The sequence below is a fragment of the Empidonax traillii genome, unplaced genomic scaffold (genome assembly GCF_003031625.1).
Source record: "Empidonax traillii isolate 1590-97213 ecotype Southwest subspecies unplaced genomic scaffold, ASM303162v1 scaffold377:size560545, whole genome shotgun sequence".
Taxonomy (NCBI): domain Eukaryota; kingdom Metazoa; phylum Chordata; class Aves; order Passeriformes; family Tyrannidae; genus Empidonax; species Empidonax traillii.
The window spans coordinates 124700-141624 of NW_020955570.1; the positions used below are offsets into that span (position 1 = coordinate 124700).

Sequence of the window (16925 nt, forward strand, 5' to 3'; positions counted from 1 at the left end):
CCAGTAAAACACAGTAGCTTCTAGAAATACAGTTCTGGTGACACTTTTTAGAAAACCTAAGGGGTTTTAGTGCTTGTGGTGGTAGGATATTTGTGTTCATGGAAGTTTCAATCTGCTTGACAAACTCCCTGAGGTAAACTACTTACTTTCTTTCATGACTGGTTACCTAAGTGAACACAACAAAGACTGTGGAACAATAAAATGGCCTGGGAGAAAAGACATTCCAGTCATACTCACTAAAAACTGTAGTCTGATTCAGTCTTTGAGACAAAGGCTGAAAGCTCTGACTGTTCTCCACAATGTTTAAAATTGCTTCTTCATTAATAAGTGCCTCTTCTTCTTTAGCAGTATGCATCCCATCGGAGTCTTTAAAAAATAAAAAAAAAAAAGAAGAGAAAGCACAAAACACATAAGACACATCAATACATTATGAAAGCAAGCCACTTCAGAATGGATTTTACTATCCAAGATATTTCCATTATTTGCTGTGGCAATTTTAGAAAGGCTTACTCTAACAATAGTAAAAATAAAAGCAAAGCTATTCTGTTTTTTCATAACTGACAATCATAACTTCCTTCTGCTAATAGTATAAACAACCAAACCATGACACAGATTTATGCCTAAACAATTATGATATTAAAATCACTCACCTTTGTTCATATTTTTATCGTCATGCACTTCTACCATATTAGCTGGCGTACACTGAAAGGCTTCAGGAGAAAGTACCTCAGAATGTAGTGTTAGCTCAGCAGAGAACTCCTCTGATCCATTACTGTAGTCCAATGATCCTGACAATGTTCTAGTCAATTGAAAAGCAATTTTTAAATGCATATTTAAGGTTTGCATAGAATACTATACTTTATGGCAAATGGTTAAACACTTACACAGAGAAGTCATTTTGCTTGAGAATTTCTTTAAGTCTCTTCTGAAAAAACTTTTCACTCTCTGTTGCTGGCACAAATCCACGGTCTTTAAAATTCGAAAAATATTTGTTATTCAGTTTTACTTTGACTTCTCAACACAGAGAGCAGCTAAAATTACTAATTTTATTAGGAAATGGCTCAAAGTTGAAGTATCTGCTAATTTTAAGTGCCAAACTGAGGGCTGATTTTCCAAGTGTATTTAAACACTTTCAAATACTTCAAATGCTCCTACTGATCTCATTGGCAACGGTGAGTATCAACAGCATTTACAAATCATGAAATTCCTCCAAGGTGAGCATCCAGGAAAAGAAAAATGAGTGAACAGTTTTGAAAAGTCTGTTTTATGTAGCCTGAATAACCTTACACAGGAAAGAATTCAGTCAGAAAGCAGTCTGCCTTAGCCAGGAACCTGCCTCTTTCCTTCTTGCAATCTTCTGGCTTAGTTGCCAAATGTCATTCATATTTTAAAAGAAACATGGCCTAGGTTCTGCAGAGAATAGCCTGTTCCTTATGCAATTATTTTGCAAAGCACAATCTTCCCTTTGTAATGAATTTTACATAAGAACACAGGGATTTGTCTATCCCATTAGAATTTTCATCTAATATCACCTTAGCTATAATTCCATAGAAATTAAAAGAAATTGTTCTTGTGCATAAACTACAATGCAAAGCTTCAAGATAAGAGATTTAGTTTTGTCAGTATTTAAACATTTAAATGTTTTCCATCACAAAGCATGCAATCTTAGCTGTCATTATCTTTCATTCTGTCTAGAATGTTTCATAGCTAGCTGAATCATGATGTTTTTAGGCAAGATTATGTATCTTGCTTTAAAAATTGGAATACACACACTGGACAATCAGTAAGCTTGGAAGTAAAAAAAAACCCAGTACATCTACAAAGCCCTCAAATTTGATACACCAGTTTAAATTCTACCTTCCTGCTTGCTTCTCATTCAAAGTTTGGATTAATAGCTGCACAGTTTTACCTTGTGACTCAGGTGGCTTAATTTGAGAAGATTCATATTTCTGTCTCCGTCGCTGCTTTTCATCTTCCCATATAGCTTGCAACCCAGGGTTCCTGCCAATCTGGGCTGAAATAGGCAAGAATATATGAAGGGACGTCTGTCAATGTGACAAAGCATTCTTTCCCCAAATTAGATTCTGACATTATTCTTCATCTCTTTTGTAATTCTAGTCTGTTATTTTTTAACTGTGATTCTTGCCGAACTCTAGGATTCAGTATCATGTAAAAGTTAAGGTGTAACTTGATTTGTTTTCTAGATCTCCTATTTTAATGTAAATCTTTGGTTTTTTACGGTCTTCTCATCAAGTATGTGTTTATATGTATATATAGGTGCATATACATACACATGCATAGTTGATATTTCCATTACTATTCTCTTTACACGTCTGAAACCTTCTGTTATATATTAACAAAAATCTCTTTATATTGCTCTGATAATAGGCTATTTTTAAAACCTGTTTCCTTTCAGAGTTAATTCAAATTATTTTTTAAACTTTATAAATTTTTAGATCAACAATTTACTAACACTGAAATTTGGATTGTGATTTAACTAAACTGAGCTTTAAAAGGAGATGACAACATAGCTTCTATTCTAAAACCATTTTACATGGAAGTTTGTTAACACTTCACCTTCAATATCCAGTTGATTTAAAATGTCAGCAGCTACTGCATCCACCTCCAATTCACAGGTACTTTGTGGCTCAACACCTTTCAACATTAAAGAGCTGTGACAACATAAATACCACAGATTAATTTTATCAATACACTGATTTTGAAACATGCAACATCATTTCCTAACTGCACATCTAAAATATTTCAGAGGGAACAGGGGTCAGTAATTGAATACAGAATTATCAGTTCTTATCCTCCCCTGAAAGTCCTTAAATTAATGGTCATATTCAAATCTAATTAAATAAGAAATCTGGATCTTTAACTTAAAGTGTCTAGCTTTTTTTTTTTTTGTGGGGAGAAGAGAAAGAGCTGGTAAACACCTCTAAGTACAATTACAATAATGTTCTCCTCCTCAAATACAAGAAGAAATGTTCTCTAGAACTCAGCCAATAGGACCACATCCATAGACATGATCTTGCACTCAGAAAACACATTGGCGAGAATTTTTCTCTCTCATTCATAGTTAAGAGAAATGCAAAACACGTTAACATTTACAGCTAGGGGAAGTGAAGAAAAAATGTTTTATTTTTCAGATTTTTTTCTTTATTTAGGTTGGTGAATATAAACAGAGCAGTAAGAATCCAAACACATGCTGCACACTAGGGATAGCTGGTTTGGTAAAAACTTAAAATACTAGAAACAGATTCAAGGTTGTTGTACAAGGATCTTGTATCAGCTTCCTGCTGTGTCTTTTCAGCATTGCAAAGGTCAGTGACCTTCCACCTGTTGCTGTCAGTGAACCAATTTTAAGAAGTTCATGAAGGAAGATAAGAAAGAGGAACCTTTTCCCAGGTTTATGAGAAAGTTTGTTTACCCTTTAAAAATTTTTAGGGAAACACTGAAAATCCCCTCAAAGCTCTTCACAACCCTTTATCTAGGTTAATTAACAGGTGATTCAGAGCACCTTGTTGTACTTCTACATTCCCTGACACAAACAAAGCCTCAAAAATCTCAGCAAGATTATAACATAAGATATAATTCCTTAACATTTTCAATGCTCTCTAAGTTTAGAATAGAATTTACTATAGCACAAGAAAGTAGTAGATGATGTAATTAAAAGCTTAAGATTTACAACACTTCTTTGAAAATTAAGTATTTAACTATCTAGAAATATAAAACCCGAAAGAAACGCAAAACTAAATTCCAACACTTATGTTGCAGTGATGCTGCATTACGTTGCAGCTGAGTGGTCCGGCTGACACATCTAAGTGACGGGATGCCATCAGTAGGGACCTGGACAAGCTTGAGAAGTGGGTCTGTGTGTGAACCCTGTGGGGTTAAAGAAGGTCAAGTTCAGGGTCCTGCACCAGGGTAGGGGCAACCCACAGTATTGATACATGCTGAAGGACTTGGAGGTACTGGTGGAGAGAAAGCTGGTCATGAGCTGGCAATGTTCCCTCACAGCCAAGAAGGCCAACTGCATCCCGGGCTGCATCTAAAGCTGTGTGGCCAGCAGGTCAAGGAAAATGATTCTGCATCCAGCTCTGGGGCTCCCAACATAAGATGGACTTGGACCTGCTGGAGCGAGTCCAGAGGATGGACACAAAGATAATTAGGAGACTGGAGCACCTCTCCTATGAAGACAGACTGATAGAGTTGGGGTTGTCCAGCCTGAAGAAGACTCCAGGAAGACCTTAGGCCACCTTCCAGTACCTAAAGGGGGCCTACAAGAAAGATGGCAACAAGCTTTCTTGTAGGGCCTGTAGTGATAGGACAAGGTGTAATGGTTTTAAAGTGAAAGAGGGTGGGTTTAGACTAGATGTAAGGAAGAATTCTTTTTTTAAATGATGAGGATTGGTGAAACACTGAAATAGGTTGCCAAGAGAGGCTGTGCATGTCCCGCCTCTGAAAACATTTAATGCCCGCCTGGACAGGGCTTTAAGCAACCTAATCTAGTTGAAGGTGTTCCTGTTCATTGCAAGGGGGGCTGGTCTAGATGACCTTTAAACGTCTCTTCCAACGCAAATTATTTATGGTTCTATGCACACTTTTAAGGACAATACACTGTCATCACTCCCCTCCCTTCCCAGTTAAACCATCAGTTGAGAAAGAAGTCCACAAATATGCTCAAAATGCATACTTCTCATGTCATTCACTTTGGGTGTTCACATTCATTAAAGCATTTGAACAGAGCTTGCCTGCACAAAGGGCAACAGGAACTGCAGGCAAGTTGAGACCTGTATTTTGATCCCACAGCAAGAAAGAACTGCAAGATCACTGGGAAACAAAAATGAGGGGGGAGGCTGCAAAAATTGTTGGCTTCCTTCACAAAAATTAAAGCATTTCTGGGAACAAGCAAAATGGGACCACAATACAGAATGGCCACTGATATCAGAAATCTGGTAAAGATCTGCCTTTTACTTGTTTGGAGGATACAACAGCAAAGCTCTGAACTTTCTACTTTTGTTAATTTCCTCTTTTAAAAGAATATAATAAAAAACAAACAAACAATGGGGGGGAGTGATACGGAGAAAGAAAAAATGAAAGGTCTTAGAAAGTTTAAGAAAAAATGTATTTTAGGGTTAGTGACCTATTTCTGAAGAGTTTGTTTCATGACCAAAACTGTTAATTGAAGCCTTTGCCTTTTCTCTGACAGCTTTCTATTCTTTTTCCCTTCAACTAGTTAGGACACTTGTCAAAAAAATCTCATGTCTTGGTTTTTCACATCCCCATCAAGAGTGTGGCCAGTGAGTTGTTTTGAGAACTGATCAAGATCAAAGACAAAACTAGCCAAGAGCCTTCCAAATAATCAGATTTCTTATCTGCAAGAGATTCTAATATGGATTTATCATATAAAAATAACATTAAATTCAACATTGCTGAATTAGGAACAAACTGGTAGTTGTCAAAGTAACTTAAGTATTTTCCCACAATAATATTAATGTGAAGCATATTCTTTGTCTGTAACTCATTCAAACAATTTGAGCAACTAGAAGCAGAAGAGCTCATTTTGCCCAAGCTCTAAATCAAACAGATCTAAGGAGTCTCTCTGCCAAAACAACAGTATTCCAATTCACATGGCATATTATTCAAATTACAAACAGTGAGCTAACAAGAGTCCTTTTTGAAACAAATTTAGGATTTATCATCATAATTGTCATTAACATTTTCAAGATGAAGGCAGGCCTGGCAGTCAAAACTGCATGCTCCGAGGACTGACATGGAAGCTAATGAAGACACCTGGCATGTACAGTAAGTTCTTCGTAACACTAGAAAAAACATCTTCCCAATACAACCAGTTCATTAGCTTGGCATTTAACATCCTTGTCAAGGTGAGCTGCTAGACACTTGCACTAGTTGAAGTCAGGGCAGTAGCACTAAAAGCTTCTGCAACATTCAGATAAGCCACAGAAGCCAAGAAGCCATTTGTTCCCACTTCAGGAAAAGCCTCAAAGGGCACACGAAAGCAGAGCATGAAGAAGTCAGAACATGTCTAGTCTCCCAGCTGTAGTCAACTGAAAATATCAACTATTTCAAGTCATTAGCAGTTGCAAAACCTTGGAAGATATTCAGAATGGCCTGTTTGACACAGGTTGCCTTACACAACAGAATAATCACCTGCTTCACATCGCAGGCATCAGTGTTGCAAAGAAAAATCATGGTTTATGTAATGTCAAAACTGTGATTTGAGAATACCTGTCTTAAAACAAGATTAAAAAAGAAGACTTAGTCCCAGACAAAGCTTCTAGGTTTCATTTTGTAAAAGAGATTGTAGAGAGAATTGTTCACAAGGTACAGCTTGAATACAGATATTTGAAAAGAAGGGTTAAGTGAGGTGGCATAGGAATAGAAGCAAGCTGGCTGCAAAAGAGCAGAAGTTTACTCTCCAAAAAGCAAGATAAATCAGGGTTGCACAACACTGAGTTGCCACGCTAGGCTACCTGGGATACTCATACCAGTCCATTTTAAATTACCTCTCTTACCTATACACCATGCTGAAAAACAGCAATACAAATCCATCTTGCCTTTGTATAAAACTCTCCAAATAAATTATTTTGAGAAGAGACAGAAAAAAGGGTCATTATTTTTAAAGAAAATAATAGTTTGTTTGCACTATCCACTGAGATGGTAAGTATAGTTTAGGATGAAACCTGTGCTCAAAGAAAGTACCATGGTTTGGTTTCTCAGATGCTGAGGCAATGAATTAAAGCTACAGTCAACTACCTACACCACTACATACAGCTAGATAGATCAAAGCCCTCAAAAACCTTGAAGAAGGAACATCAGTGTCAGTATCCTAATTACCAATATTAATGACAGCCTAAAGAAACAAGTTCTGTGATGACCATATCTGAGGTATTTATAATGTTAAACTAAGCATAGTAGACAAAAATTAACTCCGTGAAGAATCTGAAAAGTGTCACTCAACTGCACTAATAAGGACTCTAAAATTCGACATAATAATTTCCCATATGCTGTTCATGGAAGAAAGCATGTCTTTGTTTTCAGGATGTTCCAGTGACTTAAATAACATGCATATTATATTAAAAATCAAATAGCTAAATAAAAACATGCACATCCAGACAAGTGAAAAAAGCAATTATGACAGCCACAAACCTAGTAAAAATCTGCTAGACTGTGCATAAGTGTTATGTGTCAGATCTCTCCACTTCCATATAAACTAGTGTCTAATAGCAAATATAGGATTTTTAAAAAGTGCTTCTCAAAAGCATTCTGCCAGTCATTCTGCTTTTAACACATCATGTTCAAGCGGTAGACTTGACTGGCAGACTACCCCAAATCTGATGTTTACCAGAAAGTTTTCTCAGTAGAACTCTTATAAGGGTTTCATCATTTATTACCACCTACTTGAGAGAGAACATAAATGTGTCTCATGTAAAGAATTCCTGATGCCAAAAACTTTAGCATATCACTGCCAGGTTCAGGTGACTACTGCCCGTTTTAAGGCATTGCAGGCTCCAGGGTAATAACACTGGCAAGTATTGTATCTAAAGGCCTTAGAACATCAGGCATTCCTGGGCACTAGAGGCTTTGGACATTTGTCCACTTCATAACAGAATCACTCTGGAATTACATTAAAAGACATGTTCCTGGCTCAATACAGTATGCTAATCATAGCAGCAAGTTAGTAATTCAGAGATTTGCCAGGAGCAAGACAGGGCATGGCTGGGTTAAATACTGTTTTGGAGAAGTGGCAGAGTAGCAGGGTGCTCTCTGGTACTGAAGAGGGAGTTCAGTCACCAAGAAAGCTTGGCATAGTTCTCAAAAATTCTTTGAAATAACAAACCACCACTGGCACTTACGCAAAATGCCGCCCATGTTACAAAAATGACTTCTAAACAGTATTTTGCATATTAACTTCCAGGTACCCAGAATCATAGTTCAGCCAACTCATATACTGTGTTACAAAATCAAGAAGTGTCCAATCACTGGCACTGTTTCGTTAAACAAGAGAACTTTCTAACTCCCCAGTACAGAAGGACTTAGCAGATACATGCTGGACTATCTCTAAAATGTATTCTCAACGTGCACAAAACAAAGGATAATGAGGCCAAACAGACATCCCAGTCACTAAGAATACAAGACTGGCCTGGAAGTTTTGTGGTCTCAAACAATATTTGAATGTCTTTTTGCTTTTTCTTGACATAACAACTAACTTCAGTGTACAGCTGAAAGGTAGGGAAATATTTATGTGATTTTCATGTCTGATGTAAACGACAAGCAAAGAACTTAGAAGTCTGGTGACAGAAGAAACTCCAAATGCTGCTGGAAACAGTCAAGTGGTGAAATACAGTAAGTAAATTTTTTTTGCTAAACAATTCACAAAACAGATAATATGTCTTAAACTGAAGAGGACTGGATAATAAAGTGCAGGGACTCTCCTGGTATTGCACATGAAACTAGAAATCAATACAACTGTTGATATAGCTACACACAGAAGCTAAATATGTTGGGAGTGCAGAACTCATTAAGGAAAGACAGAAATAAAGGAAGGTAGGCAGCTTTAGAGATATCGATTAATGCTGTAGACTGCAAAAATAAAAACAATCGAGTCACAGTCATTTTAAGAAACAATTACAAGGGCTTCCTTGGGTAGGTATCTCATACTATCTGGGTCAGATGCACCCTAAGCAAGGTTGATCATGACAATTATAGGTCCATTAAAACAACCTAGATACAAATTTTCAGAATTTGAAAGAAAATAAAGTAGGAAGGTAATCTGAAAGACAGACTGCAGCATGGGTTTGATTACAAGAACACTGTTCTAAATTGATGCCTCCCATAAATAATCCAGGAGAAATTATAACAGGCAATTAATTTGGTGTAGATATAGACCAGAGTAAAATTAGGACTGGAAAAATTTAGGTTTGTTACTTTGCTGTGACATGTACATCTACAGCATAGGGAAGACAGTCATGGTAGAACACCTTTAATAAAAAAGTTAATTTTCTAGACAAAAGAATGTTTGATACAATATCAAACGGAAAAAAATCAGTTGGAGGAGTCATTTATAAATGAGTTCCTAATCCATTGAAGCATTTTAAGAGCTAAGTAAAGGTGAAATTCCTATTGGTTATATAAAAATACCCCAAAGCATTGATACAAAATTTGTAAAACTGAATATAGACCAGTTTCTGTGACTGAGTCCACTTCTCATTAATATTTTTGGCAGAAAATGCAGCAGTGCGGTAATGAATTAGAATAATAAACGGGATGAAACTTAAAAATGGGATGCAAGACCCTATAAGAACTTACAAGGGATTCGAAACAGAAGATGCTCAATTGGAAAAAAAAAAAAGGAAAAGAATCATCTTGTACTAATAAATCCTAAAATAATTACAAGCCAAAGTGGCATGATAAATGAAACTGTAAAGCATATCAGCAACTACCAGTATCACTGCATACGGTACTAAAGAGAATCTGTCTGGTATCTTATGTAGTATTCAGGCTTTATGTTCAAGAAATAAATTCCTGCTGGCAAAAGTACAGAGAATAAATGCTAGGGAAATGGACAGACTTGGATTTTCCCCATTACTGCTAACACCCCCCTTCTGGAACAGGCATGAGTGCCAGAAAAGGACTGGCACAAGTGAGGTGCTGCATCCCTGGCTGCACACTTAGGAGCACAGAAGAAGGCAGAAACAAGGCCTGTGGTTATAGCTATGAGGATGCATGCCTTGGCTCCTGCTAAGCTCATTCCTCTCTGGTTTTGACAGCCAGGAAGTGCTACTTTGCTTTCTTTTTATCTGACTTCCCCAGATCTGTGTAAAGTAACATCAGATGATCCTGGTCTAACTTAACGATCCAGCCTTCCAAAGGTTAAGTAAGTTGGCTTACAGAACCAAGCCAAATACAGGTTGAAAAGGACTGTGAATGAAGCGTGCAGCCAAAAAGGAGAAGAAATAGTCCAAGAACAACTGGATATAAAGTCACCACAAGTAAAATCACAATATAACTGTCAGAAGAATGTTAGTACAAAATCTTCTTAAAGTAGAAGTAGTAGAATCGAAAACCAGATGCTACCTAACACAAGCTTTTGCACACTAGAAAAATCTGAAGTATGGTTTAAGGCATGCACTTCCTGTGGGAGAAGCAAATGTTCCCAAAACATAACACTAGTGATAAACAGGGAATATTGAGCCTGATATGCATTTTGGAGGAGAATGACTGAGAAGACTACTAGATGACAGAAGGACCTGTCAAACATTAGGAAGTAGCTTAAAGAAGGAAATTGTTATGGGTAAACTATATATATCAAAGTAGCTCCAGACATTTCAGTCAGTTTCTCTCCCCTCCCCAACCCACCAAGTCCAACTGTTAATTTAGCAGCGCTAAACCATATCCCCAAGTGCCAGAACCACGTCTTTTGAATACTTCCATGGATGGCAATTCTACCACTTCCTGTGCAACCTATTCCAATGCCTGACCACCCTTTCAGTGAATAAAACTTTTCCTAATATTCAATCTTAACCTTCTCTAGCAAAACTTGAGATCATTTTCTTTTGCCCTGCCACTTGTTACCTGGGAGAAAAGACTGACCCTTGTCTGACTACAACCACAATTCAGATAGCTGTCAAGAGTGATAAAGTTACACCCTGAGCCTTCTTTTCTCCAGGCTAAACAACTCCAGCTCCCTAAGCTGCTCCTCATGAGCCTTGTGCTCCAGAACCTTCCCCAGCTTCGTTACCCTTCTCTGGACACTTTCTAGCACCTCAATGTCTTTCCTGCAGTCAGGGCCCAGAACTGAACACAGGATTTGAGGTGCGGCCTCATCAGTGAGGTCATGTTACTTAAGAATGATTACACAACCAGAATCTGTGAACTGATGTGTAACTATTCTCTATAACTACTAAACTCCCTTAGCTTTTCATCAGAAGTCATTAGCTAGAAACTTATCTTCCAAAAACCAAAAAGTTGAATTTGCCACATTTATTCCCATTGTTATGTCCTGGTTGGATTTTTCCAGCCATATACCAGAAAGTGTCAGATGACCACAACTATACCAAGAAACTAAATAATAATAATTTGTGTCATATCAGCACCTTTTTTGAACATTTAAGGGTTCTTTAAATCAGACTAGAATCCTGTATTGCATACAAGTCGATGTATATAACAAAATACAGCATAGATTAAAAAAAAAAAGGCATGCTGACCTTGGTATTTCATCTTCTTCCCATTCAATGAAAGATACATGGCTTGAATTTTCTGACAAATGAATTCTATGATGTTTACTAACACCTGATGTATCACCTAGGAAAAAAAAAAGTAGAATGAGAAGTTAATTCATTTACATGGCAATATTTTTACACATATCATTATATAACCGCATTTATTATTTAATATTACCAGTACAGATGCTCCAACAGAATAAATAGCACTGCATGATATCATCTTCACAAATTACTGTGCAATTATACGAATGATCTAACTTTCTTTCTAGCATGTAGAAACGTACAAAAACATATTCCCAACATACTGATATTACTAGAATTATATTTGTTGTGCTCTAGTCATATCTTAAACTAAATTCAATCTTTTCCTATTTGTGCAAGTTTCAAAATAAATTGTACAGATTCTGATGTAAACTTCAGCATTCCCAAGTGCTGGGCCTGAAACCAATGGAAATTAGAAGCCAAAGAAAACACTAAATTCTACTTCACACTTTTCCTCTTTCTCATTTGTGAGCTGAAAGGGAATATAGAATATATTCCAGATGCAGTGGCTGTAGCAATAAGTGGAAACCTACAATGAAGGCAAATATCTGATCTACAAATAAAGAAAACACCATCTAAGTTTGCTCAGAGGTTTCTGTGTGAGGAAGTGTGCTACAATGTCATGCTGGAGAAGTCTCCTCTGAAGATTTAGTACCTCCCTTATGATCTCTGCCTGAACCTTCAGTCTTCAGATGAAGGGAAGACAATATACACAGAATATGGCACAAGAAATCAAAAAGCTCAGGAATGGAGGGAGGTGGAATGGGAGAAGACTTTGAATATTACTTAGTCTCCCACTTCTATACAAAAGACCAGACTGAACCTTGAATTTTTTCAGCTATGTTGGTGTCACAGACCAGCAGTTTTTTGGAATTAAATTTACCTTTTAGCCACAGCAAACACTTTCACATTTGTTAAAGATATGCTAATTAAACAGTTCTCAGAGGTCTTCAGTAAGTAAATATTTATTAGAATATGCATTTTTATTCTATAAATTTCATAATGGTCTTGCCAATATGAATTCCACTACTTGGAACAGCAGGGATAGGGATATGCCATGTAGCAAAAAGCCCTGAATACTACAATTACTACAGAAGCAACTGGCAAACACCATGCCAAAAGAACCTTAAAAGCTAAAAGCAGAAGCAAGCAGGCTTCATTAAATATGTTCCAGACCAAGCTTACTGCACCCAGACTAGTTCATGCAAACTCTGTCTCCACATAAGACTCTTAAGTGCACTCACATGGTACACAGACACTAAACACACATGGGATATGGGGCACTCAAGTGTGGTGAAGAGACACACGTGTGCTTATGTGGGAACTAACTCACATATCAGCCACACCAGCACTGTTACTGTCTAATGCACTGTGATGCCTAAGCAGGTGATTCCAGGAAGACAACACAAAATATCTGATCCCATGTGCACAGATTCAGCTCAAACCTAGCATAGCTTCGTGTCTGTGCTATTTCAAAGTGATGACTTGCCCCTGGGCAGAGCCGGGCCAGGAAGAAACAGAGCCATGTTTTTACTGTGTGGCATATCAGCTAATTCTCCCTGTTAAAATGTAAGCTATGTATAGAAACATCTCTTGTTGTTTTTCATCTGCAACTTAATTATTATGAGCTGACAAAACAGGGCTAAATAGCTGTGTATTTTGAAGGAAAATACATCCCACAGCAGCTGTGCAAGTTTATAGGCCAACTGATGAAAAATATATCATTATTTTTCAAATTTATATGTATTTCAAATACCACACCAGAGTAGTTTTAGTGCATTATTCCCTTTCTTCCCCATGAATGCTATTTTCATATACTTGTAAAAATCGAGTCTCAAATTCCTCAAATTTGTTTGTTCTGTAAAGTTACTCATAGGGATAGAGATTTAAGGACACTCAGTATTCCCCCTTTCCTGATATAAAGATCTTTAAAGACAGTAGCAATGATACTTCAAGGTCTTTTGTAGTCATATTACAGAGGAAGATTCAACTACTGAAAACAAAAGTTTTGCAATAATTATAGTGGCACGTGGTGCACGAATGAACTTGCAGCCTTCATCACTGTCCATAAAGACAAGGACTTGAGAAAATGAACTCCCACATCTTCTAGGTACAGGCTGAGGAAGGCAGAATAGTCCTGCTACTAACAAATTTGCCTGTTGGCCTCTCTCAGCCTTCAAAACAGTCTACTTATCTCAGTGACAAAAATACCAATGGAAATAGGCTCCTGAGGCTGCTTACTTACATTTACAAACAGATCTATTACGGAATTTTCTACTACTTGCCAGACCAAATTTTAGATCATTATCTGCAAGGGAAGTAAAATAAGTGTTTGCTGCACATCTTTAGGCAAAAGCTTTTACTGCTGTCTAAAAGACCATGTTTGGCCTGGCCTGCACAACACAACTATACTTGACTGAAATGAATGCATACTCCCAAGACAAAGACGCTGTGGAACAGGCAGGTAAGTGTGTCAGTTGTAAGCAGAGGCTGTGCCTTCTACACCCATTCAACAGGTCTGCTTAGAAAGGGTTGCTGTACAAGGAGAGGCCTCTTGACAGCAGTGTCTCTGTAGGGCTGTACCAGGACAAACCATTTGTTGCTCAGCTGCTGTGCCAGGAGCAGCAGACAGTGATCCTGTGCCTGTCCAGCAGACTAAGGCTGGCTACTTATGGATGTGTGATGTGGAGCCATGCAGAACAGTATGAATCTTGCTAGGAGCACTGCAGCCATTATCTGATCAAGCCACACAAGGCCGTCTGTCATTTTCTTCCCTTTATGCTATTGGGTTCTTTCCTATAAGAATAGTCAGAGTCCACTGGTCTCAGCCCATGCTTCTCTTTCATCCTCTTGTTCCCATTCAAGATTTAGGTCTCTTATGCTTAAATGAATGATGAAGGAGAATATAAATAGGTTATGTGTTTAATTTATCATCTGAAAGAGAGAAAAAAGAGCTATAGAAAAAGAATGGAAACAACTATTTGGTATAATCACATTGAATGTTTCCAGAAGGCTGCTTTGGACACTTAGAAGACAAAAGGTACCTAACTATACCTCCTCAGAACTGAAAATCCTGAAGATGCTCTTGTCCATAGCTGAGCTTTTGTCTTCCTATGGCTCTGACATCAGCAAAAAGTGTGGTGTATTGTTGTGCATGAAAAGAGTATTTTCCTTTAAATGAGAATTAATTATAAAACTCCATGCATTAGTATACTGCTGCAATAATGAAACAAACTTAAAGTCAGCATGATTATTGCTTAGCATTTTTACAGGAAGATACTTTACCATTCTTTTCAACTTCTGCTTTAGCTGTAAGAACAATTATGATCTAAACAATTCTTATTTTATTAAATATTAAGCACCAAAGACATCATGGTTTTCCTGCTGTTATCTCTCCTTTATAATGAAGCATTTAGATAATATTAGGGACATTCTTACCAAACATAATTTTTATGTCAGTGTGTACATTCAAAATGCCAAACTAATTTTTTAAAATACTTCCTTTGCTCAGAAGTTAATACTTCAAATTTCACCTTAGAGCAAATGGCCTTGGCACAAACACAAGCACTTTGATTACAAACACTGCTTGTCATCAGAGTATGATAATTAGCCATAATTTTACACAGACACTGCTGCAGCAAAAAAATTAATTTGGACTGAAATAAGGATCAGAAACAAACATAAAAAAGTTAAGCAACAGTATTAGTTTGCTATCTTCCATGTCAATTCTTCAACTAAACAACGACAATTTTTAATCTTCTAACTTGAAAAGAGGTGTGGTCATCTTATGAAAATGGTCATAACTGCACTGGTGACCGAACATATGTTTCTTCTTTCAGGAAGCAGGCTCTTCCTCAATCCCATACACAGGGATGAAAAGGAAAAGAGATACACAGGGACTTTGTTTTGACACAGAAAACAAACTTTAGCACTATACACATTCAGCCAAACTACACCAAAAGTCTGACAACTAGTGACATTTTGTTCAAAATGGTAACTTTTAGCCTTCAAAACAATTTGGTCTTAAGAAATAAACACCTTACTTTTTCTCCTTGCCTTTCTGAATTTGACAGCAGCCAAGTTTATTAAATTCATTCCATATAAGTTGTAGTCTATAAAGAGTTGAAGGAGGTAGGGAATATGGGCTTCATGAGGCTGGTAAGATTTGTTCATTATGGCTCCACCTTGCAGAAGCTCACAAACTCTAAAATTAAAGATAAATAAGGACATAAACAAAAAATTATTCCAGAAGAACAAAACTGACAGTTGATTTTATCAAAATATAAAAGACTTTTTAAATTTTGCCTTAGTTGTATTTGTAACTTAAGAACTGTGTTTTCACACTAAGAGACACTCAAAAATGGTCTCTGCTAATACAGATACAATATTTGGGTATTAGTTACAAAGGAGCCTTGAATCCTTCAGCCTAAAAAGCATGAAACTTTCCGAAAAAACCCCATCCTACACTATTCCTGCAACTGATCCAAAGCCACTGTAGGCCATGGAAATCTTTTCTACAAAGTAACTGTCGCAGCTAAGTGCCTACACATCAGTAATAACTTTGAAAGAAACATCAACATGTATATGATGTCCTCCTTGGTTTTAAAGCTACATCCTGTATACTCAGAAGCGGTATTTCAACTACTCCCTAGAAGCATGACAAATCCTCTGTTTTAAACAGCTACACATTAAAAAATAACTGCAAGTATTTGGATAATTATGAATTGGTGCAGTAAATTTATCTCAAATTAATAGTATATATCTACAAATCAAAGAAAAGAACTAAGCATTTCTAAATGCAACAAACTGTGATTAAAAATAAAATTTTCTACAGAAAAAACCCCAAAGGAATAATTTCAGTGAATTGTCAGTGCTTATTTAGATAGGAGCAATTCAAATACAAGAAGCTCCAAATTTCAAAGCTGTCATGTCATGTTCCTGAATTTACTGTAACTACTCTGACATTAAGATCGAGATCAACGGTGCTTTCATTTAACGGAACACTATTGAGAAACAGAGAAACTGTCTAATAACAAAAGCTATTTTGCAAATTTGCCCAAGTGTTCAAGAATTACAGTTAACACAAGACAACTAAAGGCAAGTAAGTTTTGGTCTTGCTTTCCTAACATGCTACTGCCTTAAAAAGGTTACTGATGTGTTTAAAATTAGCAATTTCTAAAGTGTTTTGAAAATCTTGGGACAATAATTCTGTAACTTTTATTTAGTTAAGCTACTGGTGAATCTTGTTTCAAAACTTTTTAATTCAATATATAAGGAAATCAGACACAACTTTGTATCTCCACATCTTTACCTTTTTACCATTGCAGGATTGTACAGATAAATCTTCATAAACTGTCTCTCCTTTTCATGGTAACCGTAAAAAGGCCTGGAGAGAAAGAAATAAAAGCAAGAAGCCAGCCAGTTATGCCATGGCATTTATTCAAACACATTTTACTATAAACAGTATTCAATTCCAGAGGGCAAAAATTAGAAGATAAACTGCATAGCCAGGAGAATGAAAATTTCCACGTGTCAAGCCAAAGGGGAACATTATGATTCTGTATAAGGATAAAAAGAATAGGGGCTATACATATAAAAATATATATAAAAAATAAATAAGAAGGCACTTAT

The 16925-nt window shown here is 36.8% G+C and overlaps 1 protein-coding gene across 2 annotated transcripts in view; it reads right to left on the reverse strand.

Moving 5' to 3' along the window:
* The window catches only part of REV3L (REV3 like, DNA directed polymerase zeta catalytic subunit), a 119362-nt gene that overhangs the window by 54400 nt on the left and 48037 nt on the right, over nt 1-16925 (reverse strand). For both annotated transcript variants that reach the window (XM_027893056.1, XM_027893055.1), the window contains exons 3-10: nt 16606-16680; nt 15338-15498; nt 11235-11331; nt 2578-2672; nt 1910-2014; nt 885-969; nt 651-799; nt 238-366 (exon numbers count right to left, since the gene is read on the reverse strand). In XM_027893056.1, the coding sequence (XP_027748857.1) occupies nt 238-366; nt 651-799; nt 885-969; nt 1910-2014; nt 2578-2672; nt 11235-11331; nt 15338-15498; nt 16606-16680 (896 nt within the window). The remainder of the gene's footprint in view (nt 1-237; nt 367-650; nt 800-884; nt 970-1909; nt 2015-2577; nt 2673-11234; nt 11332-15337; nt 15499-16605; nt 16681-16925) is intronic.